Source organism: Neopelma chrysocephalum, unplaced genomic scaffold (assembly GCF_003984885.1).
Source record: "Neopelma chrysocephalum unplaced genomic scaffold, ASM398488v2 Primary Assembly neopelma1_60, whole genome shotgun sequence".
Taxonomy (NCBI): domain Eukaryota; kingdom Metazoa; phylum Chordata; class Aves; order Passeriformes; family Pipridae; genus Neopelma; species Neopelma chrysocephalum.
This window is the reverse complement of record NW_020897715.1, coordinates 16,946,628-16,970,924: the sequence shown is the minus strand read 5'-3', so window position 1 is coordinate 16,970,924 and position 24,297 is coordinate 16,946,628. Positions and strand designations below refer to the sequence as shown.

Sequence of the window (24,297 nt, the reverse complement as noted above, 5' to 3'; positions counted from 1 at the left end):
GGCAAAAGCTTCCGCCCAGCTCTCCTTCCCACTGTTCCATGAGCATGTACTGTGATTCCAGACCACATGGCAGGTACCTGGGGCTCACTGTTTTCATACCAGCATCTGACCCCTTTCAAATTTTTCACTTGGATCCCCAGTCCTTGTTGAAGTCTCAGAATATATCTACTCGGACTCAAATCTACGGGCCTTGTCCACAGGTTCCATGCCTGATCTCTTCCCATCATTGATTTATTCTTAACTCTGACATTCCTAACACACACACTCCACTGGGATAGTTTCTGGTGTGGACACAATCTCTAGGGGCTCTCACCTCTTGGATGTGATGTTGTATTTGTTCTGTTGTGAAAGCACGTAAAAAACCCAGTCCTGAAATGAAAGTGCAATAAATTGTGTTACATGATCAAAGTCACATCCTGTAGGTTTAGTACCCATTGAGGAAGGACTAAACAGGAGGCAGGAACAGTGGTGAGGAGCCAGGACACCGTCTCCTTACCTCTGAGACAGCAGAAGGCCAGCGGGAGTATCCAGCTGACAGCCGGTATTCTGTCATTCTGGAAGACAAGAGATTGTGTTAGCTGTTGAAGCTGTAGGAGCCACAAGGCCAGGTCTTGCCATTTCCAGGCACACCTGGAGATTCCCTCCCATGCTGAAGTTCTGCTCACTTCCCACTGTGCAGAATGCACAATCCTTGGGAGCTCACCCCTAAGCTGACCCTGGTGTTCCTTGGTCATTTTGGCGTCATGATGGGAGATATACCATTTTGGGTGGCAGCTTAGTTATTGACTCAAGCTTTTGCCCTGGCCAGTGAATGCTTTCCAACACTTCTAGAAATAAAAAGTTTTCAGTGTTCCTGACTGATGATCAAACTTACTTGCAAGGTTTCCGACATTTGTGGAAACAGCCCAGCACATCAGCTTTGAATTCAGCCAGGAGTTTGTAATAGCAGTAGCCTGAACAGCAGAGAAAGTAAATCCAGGTAAGCTCACAGTATCTTTATATTAAAGGCGATGTGTGACAGTAAGGGGAATCCAGGGACTGACCATCTAAGACGAGAGTGTCTTTTGGATGTTCCCCCCAGGAAGCTCATTGAAGACAGTAAGATGTACTGGGACATGGGGTGCACCTAACAGGTTCAGATGGGCATGAGCTTTACTGTTCCTCCTGTCCACTTACCCCAAGATACGTGCTTTGTATAGTCACAGTACTCTGCTCCTTCGGGTAAGGGGTAGAAGTAATAGGCACAGCCACAGCGCTCGACCATGTTCAGCTGAAAGCAGGAGCGAATGCAGACCTGGGAGGCACATGAGGTGGAAAAGGTTCAGCAAGGAAACCAAACCCGCTGCAGCCTGTATCACATCATACTATTAACAGAGCCCACGGACAAGCATGGCCCTTAGGGAACTAAAATATTTCAGGAAAGTAGGGAAAAAAGCCAGCACAGGACCGGTGACAGTGAGTTACCTGTTCAGTGTAGCGGGATGAGAACAGATTTTGCACTGGCACATCACTGCCATCCTCTGTGCAGTCACTGTAACTGCCCCCAAGACGCACAGTCATCTCCTGGAACAGCAAACTGTCATTGCGTAGAACAACTGGCTCTTTGCTGTCCTCTTCCTAAGCTTCCATGCCACACGCTGCTCAGCTGTCAGTATCTACTCTTTATGCTTTCCTCAGGATGCCTCCATTTCATTGTTCACTGATAAAGTGCAGCCAAATGCTTCTTGTCTAGTCCAGTAAGCTGCTCTTCTTCCTCTCCCTCCACTCCATGTGGTTAATCCCCTCCCTTAAACACACATTGGGTCTATGACAACCCATCTGTATCTATTCACCAAGTTAAACCTCCCCATAACCTCACATCCACAGCTCTTACCCCTGCTGCTTCCTTACCTTTCTCATGCTGATGGAAGTCTCGATACCAGGACGCACGTTGAAACCCCCATCATCCATGAAGGCTGGCTCATTCTGATCATGGACCATGACCCTGGCTCCTGTCACCGTGGACAACAGAGGGATGAAATCATTCTGTTCTGTGCGCACCACCAGAGAGAGACCTGAGGAAATGTCAGAGAGCAAGGGAGGTCATGGCTGGCTGTGGTGCGGGAGAGTAGGGAGAGCACAATGGTTAGAAGTGAATCTGTAAGAGATAAAGGAAGAGATAGACATCAAACAGGGTGGCACCGAAGCTTGGCAGCAATAGAGGGTGGCTGGAGGGAGGCCAGAGGCAAAGCTGGAGGCTCCAGGAGAGGCCAGAGAAAGCTGAATTTCATCACTGTAGCTTAGGAAAAGCAGAACTGGGAATTGAGAGAGATTTCATGGAGAGACGTGGAGTTGGATGGAAGAAAAGCCTGAAGATTTGGCCTCAAGAAGTTTCATGGAGTTTAGGAACACAAGCAGGTCAGCTGCTGGAAAAAGGGAAACAGAGAAGGAGGAGGTGAAGACCAGGCTCTCAGGAGCGCAGCACTATGGCTCAACATTTCAGGAAGGGCCAGCACAAGTCCAGAGAGAGCAATATAAGGATCAGGCACTGATGGGAGAGAGAGAGTTCAGTGGGCAGCAGTGAGGGACAGCCATGTCCTCAAGACAGCTGTCCCCACATGGGCAAAAACAGCTTGGGCGAGACAGAGCAGGGCTGCAATCTGCCAGTACCAGTATTAAGCACAGCAGGATGCCCATAACTCCTAAGGAAAGCAGAGCTAAGTGATACTCCTTACTCACCAAACAGTGCCTCTCACCCACCATTATTGATCCCAGGCAGCGAGGATGTCCATAGGCTGCTGCTGTTGTCATTAAAGGTGTAGCAGTTCCCATACAAGGGATGGTGGAAGTGGGTATAATTCCTGAGAGGGGAACAGAAACATTCACACGGTGTGAGAAGGACTGCAAGACCAAGAGGAAGGGCTTTATAAAAGAAACAACTCTGTTTTCTATCAGCAGGGAGAGGGGCTTACAGCAGATGGGCAGTATTTGTTGTGTAAACTCACCTGAACAGGGAAAAGCAATTAAAATGTACCGTAAAAAATGTCCTGGAGCTGGACAAGTTTTTACACCACGTTTTTCATACTGCTCTTGAGTGCCCAAATTGGTTTTAGCAGTACTAGCAAAGATTGTATTATCTTCCTAATACTGAAGAATAGCTCTTTCAACCCCTTTTTCTCCCTTGCTGATGGGTGTCATTCCACTACCTCTACTACATCTTTTTTGACCAATAATAGCAGGACAAAAGTAGAATATTTTTTTACTGTCTTTTTGTATCAACTCTCTCCTCTCCTCTTCCTGTATGTGGGCTGATATGTACCACTTTACTACTGTAGAGAGTAAAAAAAAAAAAAATTTTACACTGTACATTGGTACCCACTCTGGCATTTGTACCGGTGGGTAACTGGTTCATTTGTGTGAAACCCAGGAAAAGGCAAAACCATCCTTTGAGGTTCATAGTTTCAGATCACAGAAACTGTGGCCCTGATACACACAGAAAAGACTTACGATCATTTGAGACAATGGGAAGTGAACAAGGAACGAACCCACCTTGGAAAAGAGGTTCTTTGATGTGGGTTCCTTGATTCCCCTCAAACCCAGGCACAAAACGAGTGTTTTCAGGAAGACTCGGTGGGATGTTTCCACTACTTACGCCTTGTCACATGTTGCTTCATTGAAGCGGCAAGCATAGATGAAATTCTCGAAGTCAGACTCATCCAGGGCTTTTGCATCAGGCACCTGTGCCAGGATATTGATATAGTGAAAGCTGTACCATTCCCGCACGGCATCCACTCCTGAGGAGTATGCCTGATGGAAACAGTCCTTGTTGTTTTCACTGCACTGTTGAGAAGGAAAAAAACAGCCATGTCAGAGAAGTCTTGTCCAGGAGGCGAGGCTGTGCCTGTGGAAGAGCTGTTCTCCCTCAGCACAGGCAGGAGATGACTGAGGGAGCGAAACAGCTCCACAGGACTCCTGCACTTGACCAAAAGGTCATCAGCAGGATGTGAAAGAGCAAACCCGGGGCAGTTCATTGGTGGAAGGGAAACACCAGATGAATAAGCAAGGCTGAGTAAAACCCAGGAAGCAGAAAGTCGCAGTGAGGTGTGCAAGATGATCTGCACATAAATTCTGCCTGGTATAAAACCAGGAGCTTTAAATTCTTGAGTGGGGAGCCCTTCCCTCAGGGTGTGTCCAGAAAAACTTTTGTGATCCTGTGGGAACTCCAGTTAACTGGCAAGTGATTCAGTCCTTCAGTGCCTCTTTAAATGCAAACACAGATACCCTAGGGCGAGGAAGCTGCTACCTAGGAGCAAATGGGACCATGACCGCATTTCAAGTGACCCAGGACCATCAAATACTTTACCCCTTTGAATTATTGGGCAATACAGCAGCTGATGCTGATAAACTGCTCTCCAAAGGCAACTGCAAGGCTGGTGTAGCCTTCAGGAAGGACAAAGTTTCCCTGCTGTACCTAGGAAAAGATGGACAGTAACATGGACAAGTCTCCTTGGGGCCTGCATGGACAGGGACAGGTCTTGTGGAGCAGGATTGCATTGGGCGAAGGATTCAGCTCTACTTCTATCTGTCATTAACAAAAGCCAGTGCAGATTAATCGGACTTCTACATAGGGTGGGCAAGGGTCTAACAAGATAGAAGTAGCTAGGCAGAGACTGGAGTGGGTAGGGCACAGGATATCTAGGGATCTCACCAGAACAAAGCCAATTTTCCAGTCATTCTTGTCCACTGAGGGACTGTTCTCTGGCAAGTTGACTAAGTTATCCCTCTTCTGCCTCCGCAAAGGATGGCGCTGGACATGATGGAGCAGGCTCCTTGAGCTACGCTTTTGCGTAGATAGGGTGGACCAGTCGCTTCGTGGCAGAGACATGTTGTAGTCATAAAGGTCTAGCAGTGTCTGATGGGTGATTTGGTCCAGCTCATCCAGCTTCTTTCGGATGGCGCTGTATCTACACAGGGGGGAGAGAGGACTTGCAGGTTTAGGGCTGGATGCACATAAACAGCTCTGAATTAGACATGCAGTAAAGTTTACTGGGGTGATTCCGGACATTCCTGCCACCAGCTGTAAATCTCACCCTTTGCTGGAGGCTATCGTCCTTGTAGGAGTGAAGTAAATCTGCTTTAGCCCTGTGGCAGTTTATATTGCAGGCTGCTAACATACACCACCGAGTAGAGCTGCCTAAACTAACATGCCTTACTGTGAATGCCCTGCAGCAGCAAACGCCTGTGAAAGGTGTTCTTTCCACCGGCACCACTACAGAAATGGCCCCTCAAGGACCGTGAGGAGAATAAGAGTACATGCTTTTATCCTACACCTGTTAAAGTCAAGGCAGTCAACAGCTCTGGAAGTCTATTTCTTACCTGTATGGATTGAGGGTGCACAGTGTCACGGCTGGGAAAGTCAGCCTGTCAGAGTTCAGGTTGAGGTTGAGGTTGACAGGGTAGCTGAAGTACTCCCTGTAGAGGATCCCAAACTGCCAGTACATTAAGCCGAAGGTGAGAAAGAAGAGAACAGACCAGAATGCTGTCTTCATCTTATTCTTTTTGGAGCACACCAGGCGAATAGCCCCATGGATGGTTGTGTTGCTGCAGAAGAACTGGAATAGCTCTTGGTAGGAACTGTAGAATTCGATGAGACCTTCCCGCTTCTCTTCTTTCTGTAGCTGCTCCTCTTCTTGCTTACATTGTCTCGTTTTCTCCTCTTCTGGCGTCTTCCCTACCTTCACAGACCCATCCTGCAGCACAAACTCAGAATTAGGGGGTCGCCCTGTAAGACCGTGGCTCCGGCTGTTTCTGCATCACCATCTTCCCCAAACCTCGGTGCTTTCACCCCCTCCTCCCTGACCGCCATCCCAGGCTGTAGGTCCCCCTCCCATATGTTACACAGGGTAGACCCTCCCCCACCGAGCAGCCCCCACATCCCTCCCGCGGCTGCGCCCCCCGCCCGCCCCGCCGGGGCCGCGGCACTGACGCGGGGCGCGGTGCCCATGGCAGGCGGCGGCTGCTCGGGCCGCTGCCGGGACTGGGGCCGGAGCCGATATGCTCTCCCTGAGCGCTGCCGGCTCTCCCGCAGCCTCTCCGGCTGGGCTGGGACCGGTTCCTTTCCAGTTGGAGCCAGCACCCCGCCCGGCTCCTGCCCTGCCAGCCTCTCCCCGCCCTCCTGCCTGTCCCTCCTGCCTGTCCCTCCTGCCTGCCCCCTCCTGCCCCTTCCCCTGGGCGCCGCTCCCGGGGAAGAAAAGCCTCTTGAAACTCTCAAGTGTCGGCTGCCGGGGGACGGGGGACACGTCTGGGCAGTGACCTTGGCGGTGCCGGCGGGGGTCAAGGCGCGGCCGCCGCTCTGCGGGCGGGCAGCGGGGCCCCCCCGGTGTCCCCCGAGGGGAGACCAGCCCCGGCCAGGTACGGCTGCCGAGCAGCCCGAACCTCCTCCTCCTCCCACCCCCTCCGGCGGGGACGCGGCGTCCCAGCGAGCTGAGGCGATGCAGAAAGAAAGTTGGCAGCGCCGGTCTCCGGGGCAGCCGCAGGCAGTGCCAGCCGGGCGGGAACCCCCCCACGTCCCCCGCAGGAGCGGCGGGACTCGACAGGTGGTGAGAGCTCCTGCGTGGCTTTCATGGCCAAATTGTGCTTTCCAAGGGCAAAGCCGAGAGTTTTGGGTGAGATCTGCAAAGGGGATGGGGCTGGCACAGAGAAGGCCAGGGGCGACTCAGTGATACACGAGTTACTGCATCGCCTTTGCTGGTTCCTTAACTAAAGCAATCTTTCGTATCCAGAATTACTTGGCCCAGCCATGAGGGGAAACTTGTTTTGCTGATCTATGCCTGGCAAATCAAGGCCTCCCGGCATTACCCAAAGCCCTCCTCAGTCCATGGAAATGAACACCCATAGCCAAATGTGACCAAAAGTCTCTAACACCCCTCTATCATTATAACCATGAAAGGTCTTTACTGATCTTTTCTCCCAAATGATTTTCTTTCAAACTAACTCTCTCTGAAGTTTTCACTTATTTCTTTCCTTTCTGGATACCTCCTCCAGAAAAGTCCATGCTCAGAGTGTGCTCACTGAATTTCGATCCTTATTGGAGTTTGCTGTGGTTTGGTTAGTGACTCAAAATACGCAGCCACTTTCACCTCTTCGTGTTGCAAAATACCATGCTTGAAAAGGGCAAGCCATACACTTTTGAGGCCAGCAGTTAAGTGACAGTGTGCCAGGAACAGCCTTGTGACAGGTCCTTGTTAGAAGCCTACAGCCACAACTTGGAGCTTTCCGCTAGCTCCATTCTCTGACAAAAAACAATCCAAAGCAAAAGCATTGTTTCTCCTGCAGTTCAAAACTTAGTTATAACTCCTGTAACTCGTTTTTGAACTTTCATCAAAGATGAAAGTTGCAAAAAGTGGGAGGGTGAGGGGAATGAACTGATACTGTATCAAATGCCTATCACAAAGCTTCCTCAAAGCATTATGACATCCAGCTCTGAGGCCGCCTACATAGGAAGAATGTGGTCCTATTGGAATGAGTCCTGAGGAGGCCACGAAGATGATCAGAGGGCTGGAGTACCTCTCCTATGAAGGCAGGCTGAGAGGAGAGAGGTGGGGTTGTTCAGCTTGGAGAAGTAAAGGTTGCAGAGAGATCTTATTGCAACCTTCTAGTACCTAAAGTGGGTACAAGAGAGCTGGGGAGGGACTTTTTGTAAGGGCATGTAGTGATAGGACATGAGGGAATGGCTTCAAACTGAAAGAAGGTAGGTTTAGATTATATATTAGGAAGAAATTCTTCACTGTGAGAGTGGTGAGGCACTGGAAGACATTGCCTGGAGAAACTGTGGATGGCCCATCCCTGGAAGTGTTCAAGGCCAGGTTGGATGGAGCTTAGAGCCACCTGGTCTAGTGGAAGGTGTCCCTGCCCATGGCAGGAAGTTTGGAACCAGATGATCTTTAAGGTTCCTTGCAACCCAAACCATTCTATGATTTTATGATTGCAAGTATCCTTCTGGGTTGGACTGATGGTCCATGCAGCTCTGTATTCCATCTTGGACAGTGCCAGTAGGAGATGTCATTTAGTGGAGGGATGTGAGCTCCTCTGACTTGTGCCACTTTTGTGTTTTATACATTCAGACAGACCTGGATACTAACAATTATGCAGCATCAGTGCTTGCAATTACCAGTGTAACCTATAGAGCTATAATCCAGTCACTTCACAGAGAGCAACTTGTTTGACTTACACTATCATAATTTCCTGAAATTACTCGAACAGACTAATCCTCGAAAACTGCCTCTCTTACTGGAATTGTGACTCTATCTTATTGGAATGACAAAAATTATTTTGCCCCTGAAAATGCCCCTTTTATACTCATTTAAATTAACAGCAGCCACAAAGCAACTACAGCCAAATTTGGTAGCACTTAGGCATTCTCTGATTTCCACTGTATTTAAAAGGATTTTAAACTGTCTTTTTTGAAGGAAATTAATTCAGAAACACAGTCCTTTTTGCTGGTGGGAGACAAAGGTAACTTACATGTTTTGGTTTCTTTTGACTTGAGGAGTAATAAAAATTCAAACACCTGGACTGATTTGCTGTATCTGAATGATAGTCTAAAGCAATTTTTTCAGAATTTTGTCATGGATGACAATTTCCATCACAATGTTGTTTTGGAGAACTTTTGGCCTTTACTGTTTTGGACATGAATAGCAGATAATTAGGGTGTGAGTGCATGTATTGTATGTTTCATTTTTACATGTAGACATGATATACATCGTATATCTACGTATCTCTACATACACATGCACATTTAATGCATATTTATTTTTCAGAAGACTTTACCCATATATTGTGTTTTTTTAAAAAAGAATTAATAAGACGCTTACTGGCTCTTTCACCATTTCCAGTGGCTATGACAACCATGATCCAAGCAATTCCCCTTTCCCTCTTTCTCACGCCAGTAAGCTGCTCAGGCTGTCGTGCGCTATCTGCTGTTGTGGGGCACCTCAGAGCAAGGATCAGCCCTGAGGTGACTTCCAGTAACTTCAGTCATGCGAATATCATGCTTTGGCTGTGGCTTTGTAAAAGTCCCTGTGTTCCCATGGTCACACAGATGTGCTGCAAATTGATTGCTAATGCACAAAGGAAGCAAAAATTAATTTTTAACATTACTACATACACAATTACCACTTGATTCCCCAAATACTTTAGAAACAATGCAAACAACAAATCTCCTGTTGCCAGCTCAGCTCCAGTTTCAATCTCCATTAGAAGAAGATCAGAATTTGCTAACTCTCCAGGGTTTGGTGTTTTTTTTTTATTACTTACCTCTTCCCAGCTTCTGTGCTATTTTTTTTCCCAGTACGTACATGAACTGGATTACTAAAGGGACCATCTTGACTCAGATTGTCAATCATAAATGGTATCTTTTTCCTCAGACACGGTTCACTGTAACAGAAGATATTGGCACGGAATTATTAGTGCAGTTTGCAAAAGCAACTCCTCTTGATAATTTAGGTGATTATGTACACTCCTGTCTCGAGCTTCTATCATGCAAGAGTCTTCTGAGCATTTTTCTCATCCACAGCTTTCTGGATATTTCCATGTATTGACCTATCAAGGTGAGTCACACCTGATGGAACTGGTTTTGACACTGATGATTATTGCCCTCACTCCCATTCAGGCTCAGCAATTATGGGATAATTTGTCTTCTGAAATCCCAAGTCTTGCATTAGGGTGGAAGATCTTCCATCAGGCACTACAAATCCTTTCTGGAAGTTTTGATTCATAATATTTACTTCACCTCTAACAACATTCCAAATCCAAGGAGCTTTATACTGGAAAGATCCCTGTCACTAGGTTTCTTCTCTTATGAAATGGGAATTGCCCTGTTGTTCTGGGCAGTGCTTCTGTATATTACATCTTCACAAGCTGAATGCATGATTGCTTTTTATTGCTACTGAACAACCTTTGAGTAAACATGAATCATTTTTTATGGCACCAAATTTGAAATGCTTCCTTACCAGCTACATCTATTATCTGCCCAGGTAGGAATGTGATAACAATCTGTAGTACACACAATGTTTTAAAACAGAACAAACTTCTTTTCAACACACTGCTACTCTAATGGGAAAAAAAGTCTCTCCCTATCTGGTACGGATTCCAAGTGTAACAAATTATACATGTTTTTTAACTACTTGATAGACCTTAGATCACTTTCTTTTGTGTACCTGTATGAGCAATTGTATTTTCCTTCTGATGCAAGGTAGAAGCCAGTGATTATTTCTGGATTATTTCTAGATTATCTACCTCTGCTTGTATTTTTCTGCATTAAAACTAGCAGCACAAACAGTCAAGGAACAGCATCGTGGATGTTGCTATATGTTTAAGCGTTTGGCCCAAGAAGCACCAGCGCAGTAGGTGATAAAGATGGGTAAGTGTGAGGTTACACATTGCACCACTGTTGTCTTCAACAGGGAGATATTTATGCAGGTTGCATGGACTCCCTTGAGGCAGAGGTGGTGATCTCTAAAGAGGGTCATTATTAAAAAGCCATCAAGGATTTGCAAACTAATCTAATGGGCCGTTGAATGCCTTCTGCCTTGCTGCTGATGTAACTTACCAGGAAACAGTGACATCTGTCCCAAATAACCAGTGATACCACAGCAGCAAGAACATGTCTGTGTACATCCATTCCTTTGAGTCCCAAGGAGGCCGATTTTCAATACATTTATTCATTTTTACCTTGTAGGAGCAGAGTGGCTGCAGGGAGCCATTCTAGTGAAGCAAAAGGGAGCCCTGGGGGAAAATCAAAGCAATATGTGTTATTTCTATCTTTCAGCATGAAAGATGGGACACTACCAGGTAGAGTCATGAATATCATATTGTAGGACTGAGAAAATCCTGCTGGAAACTATGTGGAGGGAACCCAGTCTCTCTTCCTAGGAGAATGAAGTCTCTCTCACGAAAAACACGACTGGATGCAGGAGACTCAAGTGGATCTTCTTCCATTGCTGCCTTCATGCTATAATGCAGTACAAAGCCTGGAGGAGAGACTGGGTAGTGGCTACTCATGTTCTGCCTCAGCTGGAAAATCTGAATTAGCTTCTGAAAAATGTAGCTGACTCCCATCTGTTGTTCATATTGCAGGACAAGGGATATTGCTTCCTGGAAATGCATCAGTCAGGGTGCTGAAGAAGCCCAGTGACCCAGACCCTTAAGCCATTTTACTTTGTGTCCAAGTCAGCTGCCATCCTTGCTACTCATGACCTGTCATCCTCCATGAGGGAATCACTGAGCGTCGAGAATAGGCTTTCAAACTCTACCTTTGCTGCATATTCCCTCATGTAGGATCACTCAGCCAGGATGATAGCTCCTCAGATACTGATCTCAGTCTGGTCCTACTTCGGTGGGGCCAAGTGTGGAAATGGCAGATGAAAATTCCCGCCCACTGGCACATCTAAGCTGACATCCATCTGGAAGCTGGGCGGGCAGTTCAGGCTGGAACAGCGCGAGCAAAGCTATAGGACTGATTTCTCTGTTTTCTTTGTCTTGAGGGGCAATTAAAAAGTGGGCAATCAAGATGGAGCCTCCTTGAGGTCCCCCCACCTTACCCTGCTCTCCCCAGCTGAAGTCTTTAATTTCCTCATTCCAGCCCTAACAATATAACCATTATCACAGCCACCTGACTCCCGGGGCCTCTGTCCCCACCCCTTTCGTGATCTCTCCTACCTGTTCCTGGAAATTGGAGGCAGAAGCAGCCACCTCGGACCAGTTTTTCTTCCAGCAGCTGCTGCTCCCCAGCCAACAGAGATGACAGGGCTGGGACTGGTCACCCTGTGAGCCCAGCGCACCTCCTGGCATGGCACAGCTTGAGGGACACAGGTGCTTGCTGCTGCCTGCCTGCAGCTTTGTAAGAGCTGACAATAGGACAAACTTGCTTATGTTTAGCTTGACTTTTGACACTGCCACATGTAATCCTCCAAATGCCCCCCTCCTGTCACTCCCATCCCATTGCTTTCATGTTGCTTCTGCTTCTTGGCTCTGCTCTGGTCATGGTGATTTCTCCTCCTCTGCAATATAAGCCAAAACTTGTTCCCTTTAAGGGGGATCCAAATGGTAAGAAGTCAATCTATAAATGCCATTTCTTTTATGAGTAAGGCCAGATTTCATGGTCAAATGGCTTAAGGGAGCACTTCCCACCACACCCTTCTCAAAAGAAAGAGAAGGCAGAATCACCTCCCTTTCCCACCTCCCTTTTAATTGTTCTGATGCATTCAATTCATTCATCTGCTTGAGAGGCTTTATGTCTTCCCTCACAAGGTCTCAGACTAGCAGTGATGGAATTGTCTGGAAATTGTCTGAAAGTCCCAGAATGGTCCATGAGGCAAAGAACCTAATTTTTTTTCAAGATGCAGCTTGATAAATTCAAGTTAAGGACTAGGTGACAGGATACCCTTTGGTGTTGTCTTGGTTTTTATAATGAAGTAATCTGAGATTTATCCTCTGTAGGACCTGGAATGTCTGGATTATTATCTTTTTTTCTTTTTTTTTTCTTTTAATTCTTTCTTTTAAGAAGAAAAGGTTGGCCAACAAAACATGAATCTTAGTCAAGCCACGTGACCACTTCTAGTGATATTGAGAAGAGTGAGATTTCACCATTATATTCACTGTCCCATTCTGTTACCTTTTCTTTTAATCCTGTGTCAAGACTGCAGCTGCTTCAGGTAAATCTCACATATCAAAAAGCTTATATTTCAGGGCAAATTTTGGAGTCAGGAAGCAGTTTTCAGCAAGTAAAAAACATAGGTTGTGTTTTTAGAGAAACAATCTTCCCCTGTAACTTGAAAAACAGTCCACTTCAAGGAGTCCAGGGCCTTTTGCCTTCCAAATCCTCTGCCAGTAAAGAATCTCAAAGTATTTGCCTTCTGGTATGAGGCTGTGCATATTTATCAGCTGAGGCAATTGATCTTTTGTGCTAAGGACTTAATAAGGTCTCGATGGTATTTCTTGGGAGGGCAGGTCTGTGAGGATGATTTAGGTATGTACAAAAGTAAAAAAGAAGGGCAAAAAAGCAATTCATAAAGAAATCAATACTAAGCAAACCTGGGACTTCAGAAGTGTTTGAAAAAGGGGGAAAAGAACATGGTCAAAAATACATTTGAAACCAGGGGAAGTAGAGGGACATGAATGGAAAGAACACTAGTAAAGGTACTAAAAAAAGGAGAAGGAAACCGTGCCCTCCTTCTCAGTGAACTGCACCCAGCTGTGGTGGGAAGGCCTGCATTGCCCAGTGACACTGAAATATGTGCTGGCAAGTTACATATCTCCCAGAAGATGACACAAGCAAGACAGTTTGCAGCATAGGAGGCTGAATTTAGTCCATAAACTATTAAAACAGTGATGTACCGCCTTTCCTGCCTTTGCAGTAATTTTTCCTTCCTTTGCTGTGCCTTTTTATATTTTCATCTTCATCCCCTGAATTCACTCTCTGTCACCCTTTGCCCTCCTTACTAACTGGGCATGCTCATGAAAAATGGGGTGAACACCTTTTTTGTGGGACACATAAACCATTGTTCAGTGCGGTAAGGGAAGGTACAAAAAAATCATCTATCAAAAAAAGCTGGAGCTGTCTACAACTGGAAAATTAGAGAAGGATGTGAACTTTGGTATGTTGCATATAGAAAGGCAGCAAGTCAGGTCAAACAAAGCTTCAAGGAACAACTAGCAAAAGGAATCAAAGCTAATATTAGATCTCTCTTGAGACACATCAGGCACCTGCCAGATGTTCTGAAGGGCAAAACAGCGATCAGGCTGTGTGAGGAGCTCCCAGCAGATATAAGGCCATTGCAGACACCTCTGGAGCTGTGCTGAGCATTGAGTGACGAGATCAGTGTGGCAGAACCCATTCTTCGGCAGGGTGGGGCTTGCCAATGGACATGTCTGAAATTGAAGCAGCTGTGGAAAAGGCTGTTAACACACTGACAAAGTGAACAGTAACAACTCGCTGGAAGCAATGGCATTTGTCCAAGAGTCTTAAAGGATCCCAGGAGTAAAATAGCTGAACTGCTCCAAGCAGCGTGTAACCCAATGTTTACCACCAACACGGTACCTGAGGAGGGGAAAGGGGTGAATGTGATGCCACTGCAGGTGGCCAGTTTGTCCAGGGCCAGGTGATGGAAGGGTTTCTGGGACTTGTTTGGGCTTCAGATGAAGATAATATGAATTAAAAGATGAGAGATAAGTACAGCTAGAGTCTAAGAGAGTCTGGAGCAGCCTGGCACACCACTCCAGGGTGCCCAGCAGGCTGTGAAATCCATACTGTCATCTGTCAGTCTGAGGGAGGTGTGTGCTCTGGTCCACCTCCTGAGGATTTGGATGCATGTTTGGATGAATGTTGCCTGGTAGCACTGGAGCCAGCTGGGATCTGTGGAGTGGTTGGCTCTTGCTGCGGGACATAAGGGATGTTGTGATCCAGGCACTTTGACCCAGCTAGTGGTGAAGGGGACAGTAGCAGTGACAGAGGGGTGTGTTTGTGTCAGCACCAGAAATAAAGCTGCTGCTTGTGACCTTCTCCTTTCTCCTTTCCTGATTTAGGAGAAGGAGCTCCCAATGCTGCAACCATTGCATCTCCCTAGGGACATGGGTGGGGGTGGTCCTCATTTCTCTTCTGTCTCTCCACACTGGGGACTACTGGCAGCTGCTGCTGGTCCTGGAGGCTGAAATCAACCCTCTCCACTCCAGATGGACTTTTTGAACTTCTCAGTTAATTTTTCATCCAGAAGGAGCATCTGCCATATTTCAGCATCTGATCATCACTCACTGAAGGAGATGCACGGGAACCCACCATTCTGTGTGCTGGGAGAAGCTGAATTTTCAACTGATCTGGGAGGAGGAGCATGTTTTGGCAGTGTGGAGGAGCTGGACTCACTTAGTGTGACACATCATGCTCTGGAGGGAAGCGGGAGTCCATGCTTTTGCCTGAGACACAAATTAGGGGTTGTCGTAATAGAGCTAGAGGCTTTCAGAAAATAAAAGCCCAATTATTTTTCCTTTGCCCATTTCCCTTTTCTTCGTTCTCCTTTCTTGTGGTTGGTTGTTTTTTTGGTTTTGTTTTTTGTTTGTTTGTTTTTGGTTTTTTTGTTTTGTTTTGTTTAGTTGGTTGTTGGTTTTTTTGGCTTTTTTTTTAGGAGAATGTGGAAGGTTACAGGCACTTCATTGTCCATTGTAGCTTATCATTGCTCATGTCACTGAAGTCCAGATGAAGGACACATCAGAGAAAGTGGTCAATGCAGAATATTGCTGTTACTAAGAAAAGCAAAAGTGTAGCACTAGTTAGGACGTGTCTTTGGTCAGCATTTCATACTCTTCACAGAGAGATGCCTTGAGGCAGTGTTCCCACAAGCAGTGCTAGGGAGGAGAAGCAGCCATTGTATAGCTGAGATTACCTTCTATGAAAAGAGATATCCAGCTCTTGGGAAGAACTGCCTGATGTCTGTGGGTTTTCAAGAAGCTGCAGGCATGTGGGAGTCATTTTACTGCTTGTATGTGTGATCCATCTCTGCTCACTGGGCTGACACAACTGAGGACCCTGATGGTGAGCTCACGCAAGGAGATTGCTGCTTCAAGCTTCTGATGTGGGAGAAATGTACAGCTGCAGAGCTGTCTATGGCCCATGTGGAAATCTGTATCTAGGCTTGAATGAGATACTGTCTGTCATTGCCTGATGAATGGTGGGAGAGGGGTTTTGTCTTTGAATGATTCTTGTGCATTTGGCACTTCACTATGAGTATGCAAGAGGCTGAGGGTCACAGGTGAAATTTGAAGTGTCTCAGCCTGAGCATAGGGCACCAAGGGGGGAACCAGCTTTCTAGAAGACAGCTTTCCCCACTGTAGAGAGCTGTATCATTGTAACACTTCAGATCCCAAAAAAAGGGCTCTTCCCAGTCTGATCTGTGATGAACTTGGCAATTATATATGAGGGTGAGCACAGCTCTCAGGGCTTGTGACATTTTCAGAAATGTCACAGATTCACAGAACAGTTCGCGTTGGAAGGGACCTTAAAGATCATCTTGTTCCAACCCCCTGCCATGGGCAGGGACAACTTCCACTAGACCAGTTTGCTCAGAGCTGCATCCAGCCTGCCAGGCTGCATGGAATCATTCTCACATGTTTCAAGAATGACATCTCCCTATGGTTTAAAAAGCAATCCTTGGTAAGCTTTGTCTTTCCTGTGGTGCCTTGCAATAGGGCCACTTACATTGAATTGCAATGACCCGTAGGTAGCAGATGCATGGCTGGAAGGGCTGGCACACTGACCTTAGGGGTTGAGAGGAGCCTCTCATGTCCTATGTCTTGCCACATTCCAGGAAAGGGCTTCAGCTGAACGAGGTGCCTGTGCTGTGGTACCTGCGCTAGAGAAGCAGTGTCCGTGGTTGCTTTGGAAGTGCTGCAGAATGTGTGATTATGATATAGTGTGAGGCTGAAGCAAACACAGTTTATTTAAAAGCTTTACCTCTAGTTAGTGCATGCTCTCTGGGAGCCACATAGCAGCTGGGCTTCAGCTATGTTCATAAAATGCTTCCAAACTGACATAGTTAGACTACTGGATCTATTTTTCTAGCTTAAACTGAATGAGCAGAGGCGTAACCAAACAAGGGGAACGTATGGGGAAAAGATAATCTTGAGCTTGGCTTTATTCTTTGCAAAATATCTGCTCTTTCAAGATCAGCTTAGAAGTTTTGGTTTTGTCCAAATCCACAGTACAATGCATCCACACCTCTAAGTAATCTTTGTTGGCCAAAGTGCAAAGAGCTTAATCTTGTGTTTTGCAGATTGACAAAATGTGTATAAAATTTCATGTCTTATGTCAAACAATTCTCCTAAAGAGCTAGTTTAAAATGCCTACATTTAATATTTATGTGTGTTGACGCAGTATTCCTTGTAACAGGTTGGTCTGCCCAGCAGCTAATCAGATGATGACTAGGCTACTGCTTCTCAATTCACGTGGCCAGGCAGCGATGCCATGTGGCACTTGGCCATGGCACATTTGACCTTGGGAGGCAGAATGGCTGTCTCTCAGGGAAGCAGAACATCTAATATTACTTATCCCTGTCTTTCTAATGCAATCAAGTTTGTATTTGATGCACTTTTAGACTTGGTGGCATTTTCTCTAGTAAGTGTTTTATATTTAAAATGTAAGGAGGAGCATTGTTGTTAAACACCAGATCACCTTGTCTACAGGTAAGTATTACTTTTTCTGCTTTAGGGTAGCTGCTTTATTAGTTTTTGTGGTTTAAATTCAGTTTGAGACCTTCAAGGACACACCAATTGTGGGCTCCAGTGGGGAGCATCAGAGAGTAGGGAGTCAAGTAAAATCAAGTGCCATAATATATTTCTCTTTATGAGGAATATGGCCACTCCTAATACGTTTGTTCCATCTGTCCATTATTTTTCCTTCCTTCCATATCAGTTTATGGGCCAAAAAGGCAGACAAACCACCAGCTCTCATTTCATGTGTAACACAGGCCTTGGAATTTGATCCAGTGTCTCTTTTAACTGATGCCATTAACTTCTTAAAAAAAATATTATTAAAGGACAGCTTGAAAAAATGATTGTGACCTTTATTGGAAGACCTTGAAAGGTAGTCAACCCCTTTTATTGACTGATGGGTAGGACAATCATCCTCACCATTGAGTATATTACTATAATTACTATTATTATTATTCTACTCTGAATGTGCCTAAACATGACTTGCAGCTGTTGATTCTCATTGTGCCTTTCTCTGCAGGTGACGGTGCCACCAGTACTCTGTATTTTCTGTGGGGCAATTGAGAGACACTGGTTTAATGAGACCAGAGTAATGCCTCAGAGTGCCCACTGTGAGGTGTTTTTTGATCTTACTAATTGGTCCTGTCCTTTTGCTCTGGACCATCTCCAGGCTTTCAATATAATAAAAAACCCCGTGGGTGGCTGCTCAGTCAGTGGGTGTTGCAGCTCCAGGCTTTGCTGGGCTTCCAATTTCGCATCGTCAGTCACAGGGGACCGTGACTTCTCCAGTGGTTGCCAATGAGGTTCCTGCTCTTGTCAGCTTGTCCTTCCTTGCTGGCTGCATGGGAGCCAGCTGTCACATACCCACCTGTTATCTGGGTGTGTCCAAATCCAGCAGGCAGTCAAAAAAGCTTCCGTGAGTCCTGACCCAGAATAGCAGCCTCTGGGAGCAAGGGGACTGGTATTGACACCAAGGGTCCCTTGGAACTCCCCTTCCTGAATCCTGGGTGGTTCCCCCCTCTCTGTGGGCTCAGCCAACCTGTTCACTGGCCCTGGAGCCCTGCAGTAGGCTTGACTCCACAGAGTGGTGTGGGAGGTGCACAGACAGAAGGCAACCATTGGAACTAAAAATTTATTGGTAATGCATCAAAAATGAAGAGGAAAAGATACAAGCAAAAACTGCTTCCACCAGCAGTTACACTCTGCCCGTAGTTGCTCTTAGGTGTTCCCACAGGTCAGACAACTCAAATGGATTCATGGATTGACAGCATTGAGGCAGCATGGTGGTCCAGGACCTGAGGAGACTCCACTAACATTACTGAGCATCTGCTCTTGTTTGAGTACCTTCATCTGTTCAGGTGGCTTGTGCTCATCTGAAGGATTCCCTCTTCTTTAGCTGCTGACCTTGCCATTTGCAAATTTTATCAACAATATTTTTTACAGTTGTATCTCCTGCTGCAAATACTAAACAGCACAGTTGTTGCAGAGAGGCACACATTGTCTGCAGTGATTGCTGCTTTTTTTGGACCATGTATTTTTGTCTGTTAGCTAGCAATTAATCCATATAATGCAAATTACGGTCTATTCACACACTATTAATTTCTTCCTTAGAATTTACAAATTTCTTGGTTTGTTTAATCTGCACCAGTGCTTTCATGAACCAAATGTATTATTTTGTCAAAGAATAAAGTCAGGTTTGTTTCCCACAATGGTTTCTTTTTTTTTGAATACTAAGTTGTTCATATTATTTTAATTGTTTAAACATCTGTTAGCTGACTTGTAATAACTTCATGCTCTCTTACCTATGATTATTACTACAGAACCATCTAACAGTCAGGTGTCATATAACTTTCTCTCTCTGAGCAGTGGCACCACATAGTCTTCCAAGATTGGGAACTTTTCAAGTATGGGAGAAGTTGGGAATCTTGGGATTTCTCTAGTATGCCAGGATTTTTAAATACCTAAATCCATTGGGCCAAGTGCCTTCTCAGCCAAATTTTCTATGATTCTGAGATGCAAATTTTCCTGGCTCCTGATCTGAAAATATTTATGCTTAATAGATGCTGTTAAAACTTTCCTTAGTTTGCAAACAGATGAGGAAGTTGTTTACTATCCTTATGTAGTAGAAATACACAAATCCGTTTCTTTCTGTATACAAACAAGTACTTTCTCTGCATCAAAAAGCCTTCACCAAAAATCTTCATTATCAACAGTTTTACCCATATCCACCCAGTAAGAGCCTAAGCTGTTACTAGTATTTTTTAGTTTTCAGAATGTTTTGAAAAAAACTGCTTCCAAGTGCCGTTAGGACTTGCAGCAACCCAGTTTTTCCAGATTGTTTTGAACACTCCTTATCACCTTGTATGCTTCATAAATTCTCACTTTTATTGTGTGCCATATACCTCCTTTGCATCCACCCCTTCCTTCTGCTTTTTTTTTCCCCTGTTGATTTTATACAGGGAATTTTGAAGTGTTAACCTTTAAATTCCCCGTTAGGCAGGAAAGGTACATTTAATCATGTCTGTTCTTTTCACAACTACAGAACCACAGATCTTCTCCATTTTGTAAACTTCTAGCAGTGAAATATCTATTAAAATTTTTATTGTAGCTTTCTCCTGGAGAGTCATATTTCTCTGATTGCTTGATTTGCCCATAACTTCCCCCACCTGAGGATTCACCATTTTGAAATACCAATTTTGCCTACTTATATGCCCAACTTCACACATAAAATGCTTATACACATAAATATCTTACTTAAACACCTGCCTTGTAGGCATTAACCAAATGTACTTATATATAGCTACAGATACACACCCACATACATGTTGTATATCTACTTCCAACATGTACACATACATACATGTACCTGTATACACACATGCATATATGCAGTCATACAAACACTCACCTATATACAATTTAATTTTCTCTGAAACCAGGGAAGAGGCATTTCTAAAAATGTCAGAGTTGAGGCTGTTCATGTTGCCCTCCCTGGATGAAGTTGTGTTTCCCTGTGAGTCCACCCCGAATGGTCACTCAGATCCTCCACCAGGGGCAGCCCTACCCCTCCCATACCAACCAAGGACTCTATTAATATTTGGACAGGGCTGGCTTTCCTGAGAAGGATGTGTCAAGGGACAGGAAACAAAGGTGAGTGACACAAAGGTTTCCTTTGTTTTGAAGCCCTTAGAATTTGCTAAGATTTTGGTTTAGCTGAAAAGGAGAAAGGAAAAAAACAACAAAGTAAGATGCAGGAAGACCAAAACAATGCAAAACATCACCTTGTGTTGCCTTTCACCAGAAATGAGTCTCCAGCTCATACACTCCCTCCCTCTCCCTGCAGGATCCTAGGATGTCCTGCCCTCCATCCCTCCTAAGCGGAGGTGCAGAGGAGAGGAAGATGCTCCTTTCTGCATCTCATCCGCGAGGGATGTGGCTCAGGATTTTAAACTCTCACCTGCTCTTTTCCTGAGCACAATGAAGATGACAATGATGAAGGTGATGGTAGCAATTAAACCCCTCACCTATCCTTGCAATCTCCTTTGCTCTGCAGAGGAAGAGGAGGTCCAGTGATGTTGGGTTGGCTGGAGCAGCTGAACAACCAGCGAGTTGTCACAGTTAAACTTCCCTAGCAACTGCGTGCATGCTCTTGTCAGGTACACAGATGTAACGTGACACAAGTGAGCCAAAGCCACACAGACCCAGGGCCAGTTATACTGGCTGGACTGATGTGTCATAACTCGTTAAACTGCAAGTATGGCTTGCTTTTCCCTGCTGTGTCAGGAGGAGGCACAGGAGCAATCTCCTATCAGCAAGGAGAGTGAGAACCCCAACGGCTCCAATAGGGGAAGCATTTTTGGCTATATTTCTCTAGTAGCATCAGGCTTGAACAGAATATTGAGTCCAGCTGAGTGTCTAACTCCTTGGGCATGGCTGTTTTCTTGTGCCTCTTCAGTGGGGTCCAGCCCACTTGCTATAGACTTCTGTTGCTCCACTTTCAGTCATGAAATCTCTTTTCCCCTGAAGGAAATGAGATATTTGCTCCCTCAAAACTTCAGGAAGTGAAATAAAAGCTGAAGAAGTGAAAGGGAAAGGGGAAGAGGAGGACAGAGAGAATGGGTATGAGAGGACACCGGAAAGAAAGCATGGGGAACCAGGGAGAGGTTTTGATCCCTGTGGTGGGTAGATGAGATGTGAGGAGGTCTAGGCAGGATGAAGAACTTGCCCCTTTTCCCCTGGCACCTACCTGGTGCCTTAAGATGGGCACTCACAGAGATGGGCTCTGCCAGGGCCAAGTGTGAAAAAAGGCAGCTGTAGGTGGCTGGTGTCTGTGCTGGGGCTGAGCTGATGCTGAGGTAGGAGGTGACACTGTAGGTGCCATCTCAGCTTTGCCAGTGGCTGGAGAAACATGCATTTGAGAGAGGAATTTTTGCATTGTTGCAGGTCAGAATAGTCATTACATATCTCTCAAATGACAACACTGCTGGAATGACATGAACTCTTGGAGGCTCTGGAGGAGATAAACAGAGAATTGATCTATTGATAACAGAGTACAAAAGTCTGTCCACAAGGGAGAGAAAGTGAGCTGCCTCTGACAGTTGAATGTTGGGAGCGATGGGATAGGGTGCAGGGCAAAATTTCAGTGCCTGCGGACATGGGACTCCTGTTGCCCCCAGGCACTTCCATTCCTCCCTGGCCATATGCAGCTGGATGATGTGCTGAGCCTGGTGCAGCAGGGTGGACACCAAACTGCTGTACATCCCTCATCTCCCATGCTCACTTCTTGTAGTCTAAGTGATACCACAACCACGTGGATTTTTGGCCACCTGGTAGCCAGCAATGTTCCCTCCTTACTCATAGGAATCCTCTTCTTGTCCCAACTTCCACAGTGGGGTCCTCTAAGCAGCAGGGTGATGCTGATCCCACTGGAGAGCCACAGAGTGACCATGAACCAGGAGGTACAGCAGGGCCCCTCACTAGCTCGCTGGAAGCTGAGTGTAGGGATCTCAGAGTTCACCTCCCCCCATCACAGTCCACGTGCATCAGGGACTCTGTATGTGGGATGGATACCGGCAATGGATCCTTCTCACCCTGCACCACTCTCCTCTGGAAGCAACATTCACTTTTAGGAAGACCCTTGTTTTCACAGGGCAACCTTCACTGAAGGGGTTGTGGGTGCGGGAGAAGCCCTGGCCTGGCTGGTGGGGCTGGCAGCAGTTTCACTTTCACTCTGGCAAAGCTGAAGGGGAAAAAACCCCAACACTTAAACCCGTTCACTCTTTCTGTACCAAGCACGGGAGCCTGGAGGCATAAGGGAAGTGGGGCACAACCAGCTGGGGTTGAGGAGCGTCCCTCCCCAGCCTGTGACTGGGCAGCTTTTGCTGGGTCCTTCTTTAAGTCAATATTTTATCAGCCTTTCCCACCGCACTTCTGCATGTGAGCTCATCTCCTCTGGCCCCACCGAGCAGCCTCTGGAAGCAGCCACCTTTCTGCCTACTTGCTTTTTAGAATACTTTATCTTTGTGAAAGACTTGGAGGTTGAAGCTGGTTTCTTTCTTTCCCCTCCCAGCCCCCCCCACCCCCAAAAACCTTCTTCAGCTGGAAAGAACTCTGCAGTGTAATGAGCCAGCTCCCCTTCAGCCCAGCAGGTGTGTGGTGCCGCCACCAATTGCCAATTCAGCCCTGGCTTTGCAGGAAAAAACATCACAGGGGAAAAAACCTAGCTGCAATAAAGGGAATGGATGAGCTCTGATGGTATTTTAACTACTGCCTTTTCCCTGTCTTTCAAACACACGGAGAGAAGATGGCTGCTTCTCTGCTGGTCTGTTTCCTCTCCTCACAGTAACACAACTCACCCTTGCTGTGGCCAGCTAAAATCATGCATACACACCCGCAGGAAACCACGATAACACCCAGCCACAGCTCTCCCAGTACAACCTCTTGACATCCAGCTTGTGCTGGCCAGACACGGGTTCTTGATACAGACTTACCCCTTGCATCCCAGTCCTATCCTCACTCACCAGGTCAGTCCTTCTTGGAAAAGCCTCACAAGGAATATTAATTCTTCCTGCAGAAGTTATGCTCAGGAGTCCTGAGCTGTCAGACATGGCCAGCTGCTCTGACTAGCTCTCCTGCTGCCACTCCAGGGTAAGATCACACACCTAAGAGCACACCCTGTGAGTCCTTGCCTTCCCCTTCAGTCTGAGATGCACTCATCTCTGTTCCCCTGGCCCTTCATCTAGCATTATCCATGCTCTCAGAAGGCACCCACATACTCATGTCAGCCAATGAAGCAGAGAGCAAGCGTCTGTGCAACTCCTTCACCCCAGGCAAATGCAGGGAAGGCTCCTTTCTCTGATTTGTTTATCTACCTGCTCCAGTAGAGCCCAAACTGCATTTCAGCAGCAGGTTTGCCCATTAGCTGTGTGTGCTGAGGGCTGGGGCAGGTCTGCAGCCCGTGCTGTGGCTGTGAAACGAGTTGTGGTTTGCTGCTTGCAGAGAGGCTCTGACACAGCAGTTGTGATGGACTTTTTTTACCAAGAGGGCTGTAAGCCACTCTTGGTAGTTCTCTGTAATCAAATCTTGCCAGATGCCTACTAAAGCTGGGACTCTTGCAGTCTCCAGAGCTGCAATCCATTGTATGCTGGATCAGTTTGGCTATGAGGAACAGCTCTGGTGAAAAGTTGTGCAGCTTACCAAGCTAGCTAGTAACTATAGCTTTACCATGTAGGTGTTATGTTCAAGAGAGCCATTCAATGGTGCTACAGCTGCTGGGAGAGGGCTGTGCATCTGTTTTCCTACTCAGGGAGATGAAAACCAGTTAAATGACTATGTGATGACAGATAAGGAGGCATCAATGAGCAGAGGCCTAGACAACAAGGGGAAAGAATATACTCATTGTGATGAGAAAAGCAGCAGCAGACAATACTGGCAGCCAAAGGACAGTCTAGTTCAGCAGGTGAGGCCAGAGTGGTAGATGGCTGTATACTACAGGGAATCTCAGGTGATGTTGTGGAATCAGAGAAGTCATGGTGGGAGCAGACCTCCAGAGATCTCTGATTC

The 24,297-nt window shown here is 46.3% G+C and overlaps 2 protein-coding genes and 1 pseudogene across 5 annotated transcripts in view; 1 reads left to right on the top strand and 2 right to left on the bottom strand.

Moving 5' to 3' along the window:
• SCNN1A (sodium channel epithelial 1 alpha subunit) overlaps nt 1-6,055 on the bottom strand; it is a 7,256-nt gene extending 1,201 nt beyond the window's left edge. The window contains exons 1-11 of one of the 2 annotated variants that reach the window (XM_027681324.1): nt 5,966-6,055; nt 5,356-5,729; nt 4,688-4,943; nt 3,632-3,717; nt 2,740-2,840; nt 1,891-2,054; nt 1,465-1,563; nt 1,177-1,294; nt 875-953; nt 497-554; nt 314-369 (exon numbers count right to left, since the gene is read on the bottom strand). In XM_027681324.1, the coding sequence (XP_027537125.1) occupies nt 314-369; nt 497-554; nt 875-953; nt 1,177-1,294; nt 1,465-1,563; nt 1,891-2,054; nt 2,740-2,840; nt 3,632-3,717; nt 4,688-4,943; nt 5,356-5,729; nt 5,966-5,983 (1,409 nt within the window). In that variant the 5' untranslated portion in view covers nt 5,984-6,055. Of the gene's footprint in view, nt 1-313; nt 370-496; nt 555-874; nt 954-1,176; nt 1,295-1,464; nt 1,564-1,890; nt 2,055-2,739; nt 2,841-3,631; nt 3,820-4,687; nt 4,944-5,355; nt 5,730-5,965 lie in introns of both variants that reach the window. The other variant, XM_027681322.1, reaches the window with a different exon arrangement.
• The window catches only part of VAMP1 (vesicle associated membrane protein 1), a 32,438-nt gene extending 12,399 nt beyond the window's left edge, over nt 1-20,039 (top strand). The window contains exon 6 of one of the 3 annotated variants that reach the window (XR_003533855.1): nt 17,756-20,039. The gene's annotated coding sequence lies outside the window, so the exon portion shown is untranslated. Of the gene's footprint in view, nt 1-1,866; nt 1,959-14,665; nt 14,685-17,755 lie in introns of those variants that run through there. The other 2 variants (XR_003533858.1, XR_003533856.1) reach the window with 2 other exon arrangements.
• A 557-nt stretch (nt 20,040-20,596) lies between these two features.
• On the bottom strand, nt 20,597-22,681 carry LOC113966640 (annotated as a pseudogene).
• Between the last annotated feature and the right edge of the window lie 1,616 nt (nt 22,682-24,297).